This window comes from Vicia villosa, linkage group LG3 (genome assembly GCF_029867415.1).
Source record: "Vicia villosa cultivar HV-30 ecotype Madison, WI linkage group LG3, Vvil1.0, whole genome shotgun sequence".
Taxonomy (NCBI): Eukaryota; Viridiplantae; Streptophyta; class Magnoliopsida; order Fabales; family Fabaceae; genus Vicia; species Vicia villosa.
Window position 1 is genome coordinate 81,160,398 of NC_081182.1, and position 14,205 is coordinate 81,174,602.

The window sequence follows — 14,205 nt, forward strand, 5'->3', positions numbered from 1 at the left end:
GACAATTATTTTTAAAGTTAAATAATTAAAAATTAAAAGAAAATAATAATTATTTTGACCAATTAATTTTAAATAATAATAATAAATGTATAGTAAATAATAAATTAATGTTTGAAAGAAAATACACTCATAATAATAAATACTTTTACACTATCAATCAATAAAGAATGTGTATTTTGCTAAACTAAAGTTTTATTTTTAAAAATATTAATACAATATAGATGAATGATAAAATCTTATTATTAGATGGTGATGTAAAATATTTTATACGGATACTACAATATCTTTAGAGTTTGTTTGATTCAGCTTTAAAAAAACATATTTTTCTTTATATTTTTAAAAATAGATTTTTAAAAATCATTTTTAAAATATTACAAATTTTTTAAATTCGTTTTTTCTAAATCGAAACATTACTTTCGATAACGTAAATAAATATTATTTGATACTAAAACATAGTCAAATTTTTTAATGGTATTTTAAAATGATTTATATGAAAAAGAAATTAAAATAGTTTCAAAATTAAGTAATTTTTTAAAATTTTAATATAAAAAAAAAATTAATAAAAAATAAAATACTTTATATAATATTTTAAAAATAACTATTTAAATTAAATTTTTATTTGAAATTTTATAAAAAAAATCTTTCTTTATACTTTTTATACACGACATTACGTAACACTATAAAATTAAATAAAAAAAACAAAACTAAAATTATATATTAATTCATAAATTTTTGACAATTTATTAGTAGGATGAATATAATATTATTACTTATAAAAGACTTCAATTTACTATCCGAAAATGAAAAAGAAAGTGATGAAGGCAAAATTATCGGCGCGTCACGCGGCATTCATAGATATACCCTCACTTTAGAGGTTGAAATCAACGGTTTGTGTCCACTTGTAGTCACATGGATCACCGACAAAGCCAGCTATAACAATAACTATAATAATAACACCGCCACGGTTTTTATCCTCTACTCTCTATCTTTCTCTACACCACCATTCTCTCTTACAGACTAGCCTTCAGATTCCATGATCATGACGTGGCACGTTATAATAGAAAGACCATGTTCCTTTACGATACACTCAACCGCATGTGAACATTTATCACGCGCTTTTATTTTATCTTTTCCCATCCTCCAACTTTACTCCACTCATCAACACTCTCCCTTTAATTGAAAATAAAACCTCAAATCCCATTCTCATTTTCAATTTACTTTACTTTCATTTCTCATTTCTCATTCTTCTTGTTCTATTATACTTTGTCAATCTCTCTCACTATGGCTTCAAGACTAGCTTTGTTGTTGTTTGCGTTTGTTCTTCCAGCTATGGTTTCAGCCATCCGCCCAGCCAAGAACCCTCTCTGCTTGAAAGGTCGTGTCGTGTGTGACCTTTGCCGTACTGGTTATGAAACCTCCGCCATAACTCACATTGCTGGTAACTTCTTACTCTTAAAATCTCAGATCTACTTTTAAAGCAGCAACTAAGTTCTATTGTTTTTTAGATAAGAAGCACGGACACCTCAAACACGATACTGACACGGTGATATCGGTAATACGGACCTCCTTTTTCTAAGGTGTCGGTGGAGCATCAGATCTGATCTGATATGGCTTTACACGTAGTTCTAATATAGGGAAATAGATTTGCTTAGAAATTAAGCTACTCCATCTATCCATTCATTCTGCAGTGTGTTGGATCTACTAATATAGTCATAAAATTTTATTTTATTTTTAATACAATATTGCTAGTTTCTGTGGTTTATTTATTAGTATTATGTTAAATTGTGCCTGCATAGTCAAAGTTTCAAACCAGATTATTTGAAACAATAGATTATTTTGACTACTGATATATAGGGTCCGAATGTTTCAGCTTTTTAAAAAAATCACTTAAATTTAAAATTAGTTTGTTCACACAATATTATGTTTGATGAATCTGTTTAGGTGCTGAGATTGCCTTGGAATGCAAGGATAGGATCACCAACAAAGTAGTGTACTCACAGCCAGGAAAGACTGACTCATCTGGAGAATATACCATGTACATTGACCAGGATCGTGCAGACAATGTGTGTGATGTGAAGCTCGTAAGCAGTCCTCAGAATAGTTGTAGCGAAGCTACACCAGGGCGCGACCAAGCACGCGTTATTCTCACCCGTTACAATGGGATTTCATCTAATGACAGGTTTGCCAATGCTATGTTGTTCATGGCAAATGAAGTTGCTTCTGGCTGTGCTGAGATACTCCAGAAAATGCATGAGTTGGATGATGATGAGAATTAAGTCCTAGTTTATTTACTTGGATTTGGGTTTTATCATGTTTATTTTATTCAATCTTGATGAGTGTTAACTCAACAGTCAGTTTATTATATGCGTATGTATTGATTTGGACAATGCTGAATTATATTATTCTTATCTGTCTTGTTGTAGAAGATTTAGCTTCAGCTCTGTTACTGTGATATACTGTGTTTTTATATATATGTATGAGTTCATTATAGAATGGTTTCGTTTGGTGAATGGCGTTATTTTATCATTAGTAATGATTTGTTGCATAGAGCCAATATTGAATTGACTTTTGATTCTTTGTAAGTGTTTAATAACGAGGGAAAGTATTGACCAATCGTGTTAGTGTCAAGGTTTGTCAATGGCATTTTACGTTTGGTTTGCCATTTGATTGACGGTCTTTTGGTTTTGCATTTGTATCTTGTTTGATCCAAAAAGATTCATTTATAGAGAAGAGAGTAGTTCTCCATTTCTCCCAACCATTATGAATAAATGTCAAGAGTTGCATATAATTTATGAGATTTTTTTTAATGTTCTTCAAGAGCAATTTTTAATTTTTATCTTACTCTTGACCATTTGTCTCGCACATGTTCAGGGCGCACTGTGCCTCACTACGACCACTCTCCATGTGTTTCGCATCACTACGACCACTCTCCATGTGTTTCGCATTGCAGATCAGGCAATTGCAAAATTCTTTAAAAAAATGTTTTTTTGAAACAGCAAAATAAAATGAATGCATTAACAAAGCCAAGCATAAGAAATGTACCATGTACAAAGCACTATACAACAAGTATACAACAAACTTGTGATAAACTGCATATGCAGAGGAGAAACTCAGCACAAAGGCTAAATCACACCACTAGAAATAAGAGAAAATATAAATTTTTTACCATTTTACAAAATTTAAAAGAGATTATCGAAAATTTTAAATTCCAGGGTGATACTAGAAATTTGGAGGCAATTATCGGAAATTTTATAAAACAATAAGAATTTTCCATTATTTTGCAAAATCTCTGGTAGAAATTCATGAAAAATTCAGGAATTTCGTAGTAATTTTTTTGAAATTTTCAGTGCTTTTTTAGGCATTCGAATTTGAAAATTTTTGGTAGTTAAATCTTTTTAAAAAAAAATTATCGAAAATTTTAAAATTTTTAGTAGTTCATTTTGTAACTAATTTTTTTTTTTTTTTTGCATTATTTGTTTAAATGAGGACTAGGGAGGGGTAGAGACAGTTTTGTTGCGGGCATAGTTGTTGATAGAGCGGAAGTTCAGCCTCAGAGTAATGAAGTAGAGGCTTCCCAGCCACGGATTGGAAGACATCTTCCGACCGATTTTCACAGAAAAGGATGACTAAAAAGACACAATTTCGCCCATCCCAATGCCGGACTACTAAAGTTGTTACTACGGAGGAGACACATGTACTTGTGCCTGTGGCTGAGCAGGTACCTGTGGAGGAGCCAAATGTGTCTGTACCCGTTGTGGAGGAGGCAGTTGTAGAGGTATCGGTTGTGGAGAAGCAGGTATCCGATGTGGAAACGCAGATATCCGTTGTGGAGGTGGTTGTTGAGGAGGCGCCTACAACAGTTGAATAAGTGTCTCCTGCTGATACAAATGCCACAACACGTGCGTCTACAGAGCCATCAGTTCACATTGATGCAGCCTTTCCAAGAGGACCTACTAACAAGTTCGTGCTAACAGGATATGTTGACCATGTCGCATTCCGTATATGGCAGGGCGAGTTATATATGTTATATTTTTTTATTGTAAATTATTCATTATGGCTCGATTGATTATCTTTCCTTTTTTTTAATTTTGATTCTTACAGGAGCGTTTGACGCTGAAGGTCTCATCCCATGACTCGAAGTTGAAGAACTTCCCAAAGGGGGAGATGCCTGAGCAGGTCAGGCGTACTGTTACTGATTTTATCCTGCTGGAGTTTGCCGAGTGCTCACTTACCATGCTCGACGCCTCCCTCTTGTCAGCTTTTGTTGAGCGGTGGTATCCTGAGACATAATTCTTTTATCTTCCATTTGGGGAGATGACTAACACATTGGTTGATGTCTCATTGTTGTTTTATATTTCCACCACTGGTACTTTCTTCAATGGTCCTCACATTAACCAGGGGAGACGCTGACACAAGTTGTAGATGATCTGGAGATTTATGAGGATGTGGTGCTTGAGGATCTGGAATCAAACACTAATTACGAGATTAAGGTGTATGCTCTCTGAAGCTAAGTTGCCAAATAATTATTGGGGTGAGGCACTTTACATGATAATGCGTGTTCTTAATCTCACTCATACTGTTGCTTTGAACTGGGAAGTTCCAGACAAATTTTGGTTTGGAAAGAATGTCAAGTATGATCCTCATTTGAGATCCTTTGATTTTAAGGCTTTTGTGCATATTCTAAAGGATGAAAGATCCAAGTTGGATGCAAAGTTAAAATAATGTATCTTCATCGGCTATGGGCAAGATGAGTTTTATTACATGTTGTATGATACTGTAGGGAATAATCTTATTCGGAGCCACGACGTGGTGTTCATGGAAGACCAAAACATTGAAGAAATTGATAAGGTAGAGAAGACTACACCCAAGAAAGATATTAGTTTATCTAATGTTGATCCAGTTTGGTTACCTAGTCATAATCTAGATGCTATTGATGGCGATGATAGAATGGTAAGACATATGATTATGTTGATGATCAACAACTTGAAGATGAAGTAGATATTCTAAATAATTATGATGAAAGGGGTAGCGATATGTCACAAGATGAGATTCTCGGTGAAGCTCCAGAATCATCTCAAGTTCAACTTAGGAGGTCTAACAAGCATAAACAACCTTCTACAAAGTATAATTCTGATGAGCATGTGACCTTGATGACGAGGGAAAACTTGAGTATTTTCAAGAGGCCATGGAAAGTGATGAAAATAAAAAGTGGCTGGATGCAATGCATGATGAGATGAAATCATTGTATGATAATCACACTTATGATTTAGTGAAGTTTCCTAAAGGCAAAAGGACTTTGGAAAACAAGTGGATTTATGGAGTTAAACATGAGAGCAACTCTAAGTCTCTAAGGTATAAAGCTAGATTAGTGGTGAAAGGTTTTCGTCAAATAAAGGGTGGTGATTTTAATTAGATTTTCTCCTGTGTCGCTACGTGAAAAAACATAGAGTCGCCATCGAACTTTATTTATCCCAAGGGAGGGAGAAACATCGAGAAAGTCCCAAAGGTTGGATAAGATGGTCTCACAACCAAACTCGGGTAGGAAAGTCGGTTATGCAAAGGGAAGGTATTAGCACCCCTCACATCCATTGTACTCAATGGGATCTACTTGGTTTTTTTCATTTCTAAGGGTGTTGTTAACCAAGGGTTTACTTGCTAAGAGGGGGAAAAAGAAAGTTTTAAATTAGTGAACTCGCCAAGATTTTTTGAACCCTGTGCCTACGTATCCTCAAAGTGCGATGAAGAAATCAGAGCTCCGTAGTTCGTTTAGTAAGCGTTTATTTGTTGGTTGTTTTTAGTGGACGGTGTTAACATTCACGTTCTAGCATTAGGCATTGTTGCTCGTTGTGTGGAGACTTATGTGTTACCTGTATTGCGATAAAACGAAAAATAACACGCCATTTTCGAAAAAGCTTTTAAAATTGAAAAGCCCTAAGGCAAGATGTTACGTTTGATTGGTTGAAGGTTGATTGTAGGATAGACATGGTAGCTGATCCACGAGCTCTTTTTTCATCCTTTTATTGCAAAAGTTGTTTGTGATACATATCGTACTAAAGACTGCGAGATAGGAGCGAATACTTTGTACAACTAGGCCCGACGTCATGTTTACAAAAATACTCTAAGGTGAGTTAAAGAATACCCCGTTCACCTTTCCCCATCTACTTAAGGCTCGTGACATACCATAACTACCATATTTTTAAATGTATTTTGAGTTTTATTAAGAAAAAAGATTTTTTTTGTTTTCACGAGTAATATAAGCAAAAATGGTAAGAGGGAAGAATTGATTCTAATGTTTTCATACAAAGACGAGGTACCTAATTTTAAGGATTTTGGATGGGATAAATTCTTAAGGGAACATGCATTTTTTTAATGGCCTACAAATACTATTTTAATTCAATTAATCAAGTAAATGAAATTTAATTAATTAAACTAAAAAATCTTAAGGGAGCGAAAAAAATTACATGTCATATCGATGTATTTTTCATGTTATAAGAATGTATTTTTATTATTATTTTATGCAAAAGAAATGCTAAAAAAATAAGCAAACAATTAAGTGGAATAAGGGTACAAAGCTGGAAAATAAGGTGCATAAAAGTAATGCAATGCTGGCCCAATGAATATTAAGCCCAAATAAGAATTTTGTTTGAGTTAGAAAATCAGAATTTTTGTTAGAAGAAACAAATGGTATTGGGCTTAAGTGGAAACAAATTGTTTGACTGAACCAAAAGTTGATTAGCAATTAAAATGCTTAAAATTTAAATATGAAGAAAGATAAAAATATGAATATCTCATTTGTCTCACTTATTTGTTGGGCCTAGGCTCCCTTGATATATGGAGAAAGACAAAAATATGAATATTTCATTTGTCTCACTTATTTAAGTGAGGAGTTTCAATTTAGGGTTAAGAGAGATAGAGATGAAATAAGGATTCAAAAGAGAGAAAAGAGGAGAGAAACTCATTCCCGTTTTAACTGCACCAGTCTCACTAAATCGACGATCCTCAATTCATTCACTGCCGGATCGAGCTAAAATTTTATGGGCATATTCATAACTTATGTATTTAATTGACCGTTAAGAATTTGAAAACAAGGTCCAAGCTAAGAGATATGTGCCTCGCATTGGAGCTGCATATTTGGATTATTTTGCAGCTTTTTGATTCTTATTTGTAAGTTAGTTTTGCTTTGTGATTTGTAGTTGTTAGCACTTGTTTGTGAATCACTTTAAAAATATCTTGTACTCTCAATTGATTATAGTGGAGCTATTTATTTGATCTGGAGACTCGTGGATTCTACTCTCACATTGAGGAGTTTTCTACGTTAAAAATATCAGTGTTCTTTTGTGCGTTTATTTGTCGTCTTATATTTGTTGTTGATCCTCAAGGTTCCTACAACTGTGGGGAATTTTATATCCGCTGTATATTGGTATGTTAATGTGTCTTAATTTCCCATCAAAGTGACATCAGAACTCTTGGTTAAGGGTTATTTTACTTGTTTGAACGATGGAGTTAAATACAAAGATGAAGATGATATTGTTGAATAGTTCTAATTACCATGAAAGGGTGAGATGAAATACTTACTATTTTTGAAGAAATTGCATTTACCGGTTTCATCCTATTAAAAAAAACCAATTCCAAACTAGAAAGATACTCTTACCCACTACCTCTTTTACGTTTATTGACAAATCATTTTTTTTTTTTTTATATTATTCTACACTAACAAGATAGTTCACATCACTTCATGTTAAAATAAAATACTTATTATAAGACGGAAGAAATATACTATTTACAATAATTATTTTGATATACATTTAATCATTTTTATTTCATAAATTTTGTATATTTATAACTAATATTTCTTGTGCGGATGATGAGTCTTTAACCTATCTAATTTTTTTATATTATAAATTTGATATATAATCTTGCACTCTAGTTAAAAATCTTTACATTGTATTTTTTATTGGACCCTTCTTCAAAGCACAACTAGTTAACTCTTGGGTATGAATTATCTAACTTTTTGGTAGGAACTTCCCTCTAACTTTGTCTCTCTCTCTAAGACTCATCTTTCTTACATTATGTTTCCCTCTCTTTTTATTCTCTTTCTCTCTTCTCTCTCTATCAAAATGGACTAAAGTTAGAGAAAGTTAGTGGTTTCAAAGTTAGATAATCAATTTCCTTAACTTTTATGGTGTGCATATGAAGAATGGAAGGTGAAAAAATTGAGAATTTTTTCCTCCAATGCCACAGCCATGAAAACAATTTCCCTCAATGCCACAGTTTGGAAAAAAATTCCCAATATGCCACAGAATTGAATAATGTCGCCAAATGGTGTGGCGTAAGGCTTTTTTTTTCTTCTATTTAAATGATTTTTGATTAATATATTTATATCTTATAAATTTAATAAATATTTTTAATTGACTACAAATTAGTTTTAATTAATTTTAAATAATAATAAAATAAAATAATTTTTTTAAAATTTAATATAAATAATAAAAACAAAATATTAATTTTAAAAAAAAAATTATTAAACATGGTATTAATACAATTTAATATTTGTAGCAGACAACAATGCGTAACTAGTTAGAAGGACATGCAACCAGTGTTTTAAAAATTGGGCCAAATCGGTCGGTCGGACCGGTCAGATCTGGAACTAGAGGAGTCACCGGTCTAGTCTGATTGTTGGATCAGGTATGCTATTGAACCGGCCAAAACCACTTAAAATTGGAAAAACCGGTGAACCGGCGATTTTAGAAAACCGGTGGTTCAAATGCATGCTTTTTTTTTTCCGTACAAAACGACGTCGTTTTCATGTTTTTTTAAAAAAAATAAAAATATATTAAAAATATAATTAGACTTTTATTCAAACCTTATTTGAAACAATTTTTTTTCTGTTTGTAATAAAACCTGATTTAAAATTTATTTATATTTTATATTATTTTATTGTGAGTAATGATTATATTTTGAATTTGAATGTAAAGAATAAATATATGAAATTATGATATTTTAAGATTTTAAAATTGTGTAGGTGTTGTGATATTTTTTAGAGACTAAGTCACCCGGTTCGATCGATTTAATAAATATATAGTATTGTATAGAGACCGATTTATTTAACCGAGTTATTCGATTTAATCCGATTTATTCATGCGGTTCTACCACTGACCCAGTGGTTCAACCAATGAACCAGTGACTCAGTACCCTCACCGGTTTGGTGTCCGGTCTGATTTTTAAAAAACTGCCTACTGCATTTGGCCGATGCGAATATTTTTTGCGCATCTACATTTTCCTTGACATATTCCACATCGTCTTTTTATTCTCAAAGGTGTCTATTTCAGCCCTAATACGAACAGAGCTTCACCGATATTCCTAAAGAAGATCCCCCGAACAACACTCGGATTAGGACTGAAATGGACACAGTTGAAAAAATAAAAAGACGTTGTGGAATCTGTCAAAAAAAATATATACGCAAAAAATGTCCGCATCGACCAAATACTGCAGAACCTCTAACTAGTTACGCATTGTTGTCTACTACAAATATTAAGTTGTATTAATATTATGTATAATAATATATTTTTTTTAAATTAGTATTTTGTTTTTTATTATTTATATTATATTTTTAAAAAATTATTTTATTTTTTATTATTTAAAACTAATTTGTAATAATTAAAAATATTTATTAGATTTATAAGTTATAAATATATTAATAAAAAAGTATTTAAATAAAAGAAAACAAAAAAAAAGGTTTACGCCACTCCATTTGGCTGACATGATTCCATTCCGTGGCATAGTGGGAATTATTTTCCAAACTGTGGCATTGAGGAAAATTATTTTCATGGCTGTGGCATTACAGGAAAAAATTCGAAAATTGACAAGGAAAACTTGAAGAGGTAGGTGGAGAACCGAAGATGAACTTTATGAATTATAACTATTTTAATACGGCACCGTTATGGTGGTTAACTCACTTTTCTCTCGAGACATTGACTCACAACAATGAAAGCATATTCTTTTGCTGCTACAGTTAGCAATATAGATATAGATGGGGTTGTTGATTGTGTGAATGGGTCTCCTCATGGTTGTGTTTCACATGGCTTTAGAAAATGTCAATGTCTAAGCCTTGACCCCATTTTTGTTGAATTGAAGGGGGTAGGTGGTTAGAGTAGGTAGGATGTAGAAACTAGGTAGGATGTACAAAAAAAAAAAGTCACTATTTTTTTAAAAGTATATTTTTTATACACAAAAAGTCGGTTTTGGCTAATATGCATAAGGTTTTTCCTTATACATCATGCATAAGTCTATCTAAGCCATTGTATTTTATTTTTAATCCAGTATTGAGTATTGAGTATTGAGTGGTGAGTATTGAGTATTGAGTAATAACAATTAATGTCTAGATTTGATCCAATGATCCAAGAGTTCATAATAATCTATGCACGGTGCATAGATTTTTATCTATGCATGGTAGCTGCACCCTAAAAAGTCTTAGTAATAGTTTGTTGTGTGAATGAATAAGTCTTGTGGCTCAGCTGCGGTGAGAGACCTCAGCGAGCATGATTTTTTTTATTAATTAATTAATAATCAAATAAAAATAATAGATATAGTTTATATAATTCATGAAATAAAATAATGAATTGACATAACTCAATACTAATTAATAGAATTAATGGACTATTTTTCTTATGACTTAAAAATTAATGACCATTTTTATTAATTAATAATAAAATAAATTAAGATGATTAATAATAAAAATAAAATAATATCTTAGCTAATAAAAACAAATATATAATTAAAAAATGCTATTTAGTATAATATATATGAAATTATAATGTTATAATTAATAATAAAAATAAAATAATATCTTAATTAATAAAAATAAATAAATAAATAAAATGCTATTTAGTGGAATATATATGAAATTACAATGTTATTCTCAATTTTGACTTAACAACTTTTATAATAAAATAAAATATTATCTTAGCTAATAAAAATTACAATATTATCCTCAATTTTGACTCTAAAGATTACTCACTCTCTCTTTCCTATTATATGGTCTAGACATAATGGTATATAATGTATATAAAAAATTAACTTTTTTAAAAAAATAAGACTAAAAGAAATATTATATTTATCCCTTTTTAAGTATAATTATAAAGACGGTATATTGTTTATATATCGTGTTTAATAGGGATGACAATTTGCCTCATATCCTATGGATATCTATAAAAGTGTCTATAATGAGTAGGATAAAAACCTGCAAAATAGGTATAGGTATGAACACGGATAATTACCTATTAAAACAAGCGGGTATGGCTACGGGTAGGGGTGGGCAGGGGCGGTTCTATAGCCCAGCAAGCCCGGACACGCACCCGGGCTCAATCCCTATTTTCTTTGTATTCCCCCAAATTTAATAGCCGATTTTTAAAGGAAACTAGGGGCAAAATTAGTAAAAATAAGGGTGTAAAAATTAAAACAGATGAATACGCAATGGTCCAGACAGGCCCAATCTAATTAATTAAAAAAGAACAAAACTAAACAGTACCGAAAACAAATTTTGAATCTCCCCTGCTGCTGCCCTGTTCCTATTTCTCTCTCTCCAATACGTCACTTTCCAGCACACTAGCAAAGGTAACATGCTTCTTAATTTGTCTAATTATCTTATTATTAGTTTTATAGTAATACAATATTATATAGTTATAAATGTTGTAAAAATATACCCTTATAGGTTGTGTAAATGGTAAACCCAACCTTGTTCAATAGAAATTTGAAAACCAAATTTTTTTCTAATAGTTCAGTTTCTTGTTTTATCCTGCAGTTTTTCTAATAGTTCAATTTCTTGTTTTATCCTTTTGTAAACCCAACCTTTCTTGTTTTACCCTTTTTTTTTCTAGTTTAATATAGGTCAATTTTACATAGTTCAATATAGGTCAATTTTACATAGTTTAATTTAGACTGAATGATAGTTCAATTTTTCTTCTAATATTTATATTTTAGTTTTTATTTTAACAGAAATTCTACTCTCTTTTTTGGGGTTCTAATATAGTATCAAAGATTTTGGTTAATTTAATAGGTCATTCATAATAATAAAATTATCTTTTAATTTTTTTGTTATGCATTATTTACTTTATTTAATTATTTGGTCTTGTCAATTTGTGTGTTATAAATTGTTTACTTAAAAATTTGTTTCACTGAATCATTACATTTCAGAGATGAGGAGGTTTTTGGTTTCTAGAACAAGTATTGAGAAAGTGAATGTTAAGCAACCGGATGTCGAAGTAGAAGAAACGCCACCTAATGTGGCCAATGATTTTAATCCAAATGAGATTGTGTGTGATCCAGGATGTAGGAAACAAATTCATGAGTATGCTCCGGATATTCAAGACCAAGTGAGGAGGGCATATATATTGAAGGGTCCAACGCAACCAGATTTAGCAAGATTTCCTCGTACTCAATTTGGGAAGTATTCAAGAGCATTTTGTAAAGCATGGTATAAGAATTATACATGGATTGAATACAGTGAGTCGAAGGATGCAACTTATTGTTTTTATTGCTTTCTCTTTAAGCCGCCCGGGAGGGCCGAACACTTTGGTTATGAAGTCTTCAACAAAGACGAATTTAAGGATTGGAAGCATGCATCTAAAGGCTTTAAAGATCTTATTGGTAGTCATGATAGTAAGCACAACTCATGTGTGAAGCACTATGATGATTATAATAAACAAAGACAAAGTTTGACAAGTATCTTTGCTAGAGCAACTAGGGAATCAGAAGAATTGTATAAGATCCGTTTAACTTGTTCTTTAGATTGTACTAGATATCTCTTAGCACAAGGCAATGCTTTTCGTGGCCATGATGAAATCTCTACTTCTCTAAACAAGGTAAATTTTAGAGAGATGGTGGATTGGGTAAAATCTAATGATGAAAAAGATGCTTTTGATCGTGGTCCAAAAAATTGCACTATGACTTCCGGTGACATTCAAAAGGAGCTTGCAACGTGTTGTGCACATGAAGTTACGAAGGTGATTATGTAAGAGCTTGGTGATAGACAATTCTCTGTGCTTATTGATGAGTCACATGATATATCTGTCAAAGAACAAATGGCGGTGATGTTGAGGTTAGTACAATGAGTTTGTTATTGAAAATACTACAATTATTAACTTAAACTTGTAAATTTCATTCAAACATAGAAGAATACATTTAAATTTTTACTTATTTTTCTAGGTTCTTGAACGACAAAGGGAAAGTTATGGAACGATTTATTGCTCTACATCATGTCAAATATACTACATCTGAGGCACTAAAGGATGCTCTTTATGGTATTCTCGATCGTCATACGTTATCTATTTCAAGGATACGAGGGCAAGGATATGATGGGGCTTCAAATATGAGAGGTGAGTTTAATGGTTTACAAAGAAAGATTCTAGATGAAAACCCTTATGCTTTCTATGTCCATTGTTATGATCATCGTTTGCAATTGGTGGTTGTATCTGTTGCTAGTAGTTGCTCATCTATTCATGATTTCTTTGAGTACATCTCCTTGATTGTAACCACAACAAGTGCATCTTGCAAGAGAAAGGATGCTTTGAAGGAGGCACAACACCAAGATATTTTGAATAAACTTGAGAGTGGTGAGATATCTTAAGGAAAGGGCTTGCACCAATCATCTAGTCTCGCTAGACTCGGAGATACAAGATGGGGTTCACATTATACTACCTTGATTCGTTTGGATCAGATGTGGTCCTCCGTGTTAGAGGTGCTTAGTATTGTTGATGAAGATGGACGTGGACCATCTCAAGCGGCGGGTTTGATAGAAAAAATGGAGAGATTTAAATTTGCTTTCATTTTGAAGCTTATGTTAAAGTTGTTTGGTATCACTAATGAACTTTCAAAAACCTTGCAAACATAAGATCTTAATATTGTGCTTGCTATGGAATTAGTTGATGATGTTAAAGCTCGATTGGCTATATTGAGAGAGAGTGGTTGGAATGATTTATTTAGTGATGTCCAAGAATTTTGTTTTGCTCAAAGTATTCTGGTGCCAAATATGGATGAAGAAATACCGGTTCGGGGACGTTCAAGAAGAGAAGGGAGGACTGTCACTAATCTTCACCATTACCGTGCAGAGTTTTTTTATGTTGCTATTGACAAAATATGTGTGGAGATGAATCACCGGTTTGTGAAGGAAGTAACGTTGTGCTGGATTGCTTCTCATGTCTTGACCCCAAA

The 14,205-nt window shown here is 32.1% G+C and overlaps 2 protein-coding genes across 2 annotated transcripts; both read left to right on the forward strand.

Moving 5' to 3' along the window:
• The first annotated feature begins 1,166 nt into the window (after nt 1-1,166).
• LOC131656192 (protein DOWNSTREAM OF FLC-like) lies at nt 1,167-2,425 on the forward strand. Its single transcript, XM_058925953.1, has 2 exons — nt 1,167-1,438; nt 1,942-2,425. The coding sequence occupies exons 1-2, from the start codon at nt 1,282-1,284 to the stop codon at nt 2,274-2,276; spliced, it is 492 nt and encodes a 163-aa protein (XP_058781936.1). The 5' UTR covers nt 1,167-1,281; the 3' UTR covers nt 2,277-2,425.
• A 2,760-nt stretch (nt 2,426-5,185) lies between these two features.
• On the forward strand, nt 5,186-13,010 carry LOC131658407 (uncharacterized). The gene is made up of 2 exons (XM_058927703.1): nt 5,186-5,378; nt 12,190-13,010. The coding sequence occupies exons 1-2, from the start codon at nt 5,186-5,188 to the stop codon at nt 13,008-13,010; spliced, it is 1,014 nt and encodes a 337-aa protein (XP_058783686.1).
• Nucleotides 13,011-14,205: the final 1,195 nt, after the last annotated feature.

Coding starts and splice junctions, on each gene's coding strand:
- LOC131658407 (XM_058927703.1), top strand. CDS start 5,186: ATGGAAAGTGATGAAAATAAAAAGTGGCTGGATGCAATGCATGATGAG. Junction 5,379..12,189: donor AGCTAGATTAGTGGTGAAAG/GTTTTCGTCAAA, acceptor ATTACATTTCAG/AGATGAGGAGGTTTTTGGTT.
- LOC131656192 (XM_058925953.1), top strand. CDS start 1,282: ATGGCTTCAAGACTAGCTTTGTTGTTGTTTGCGTTTGTTCTTCCAGCT. Junction 1,439..1,941: donor CGCCATAACTCACATTGCTG/GTAACTTCTTAC, acceptor GAATCTGTTTAG/GTGCTGAGATTGCCTTGGAA.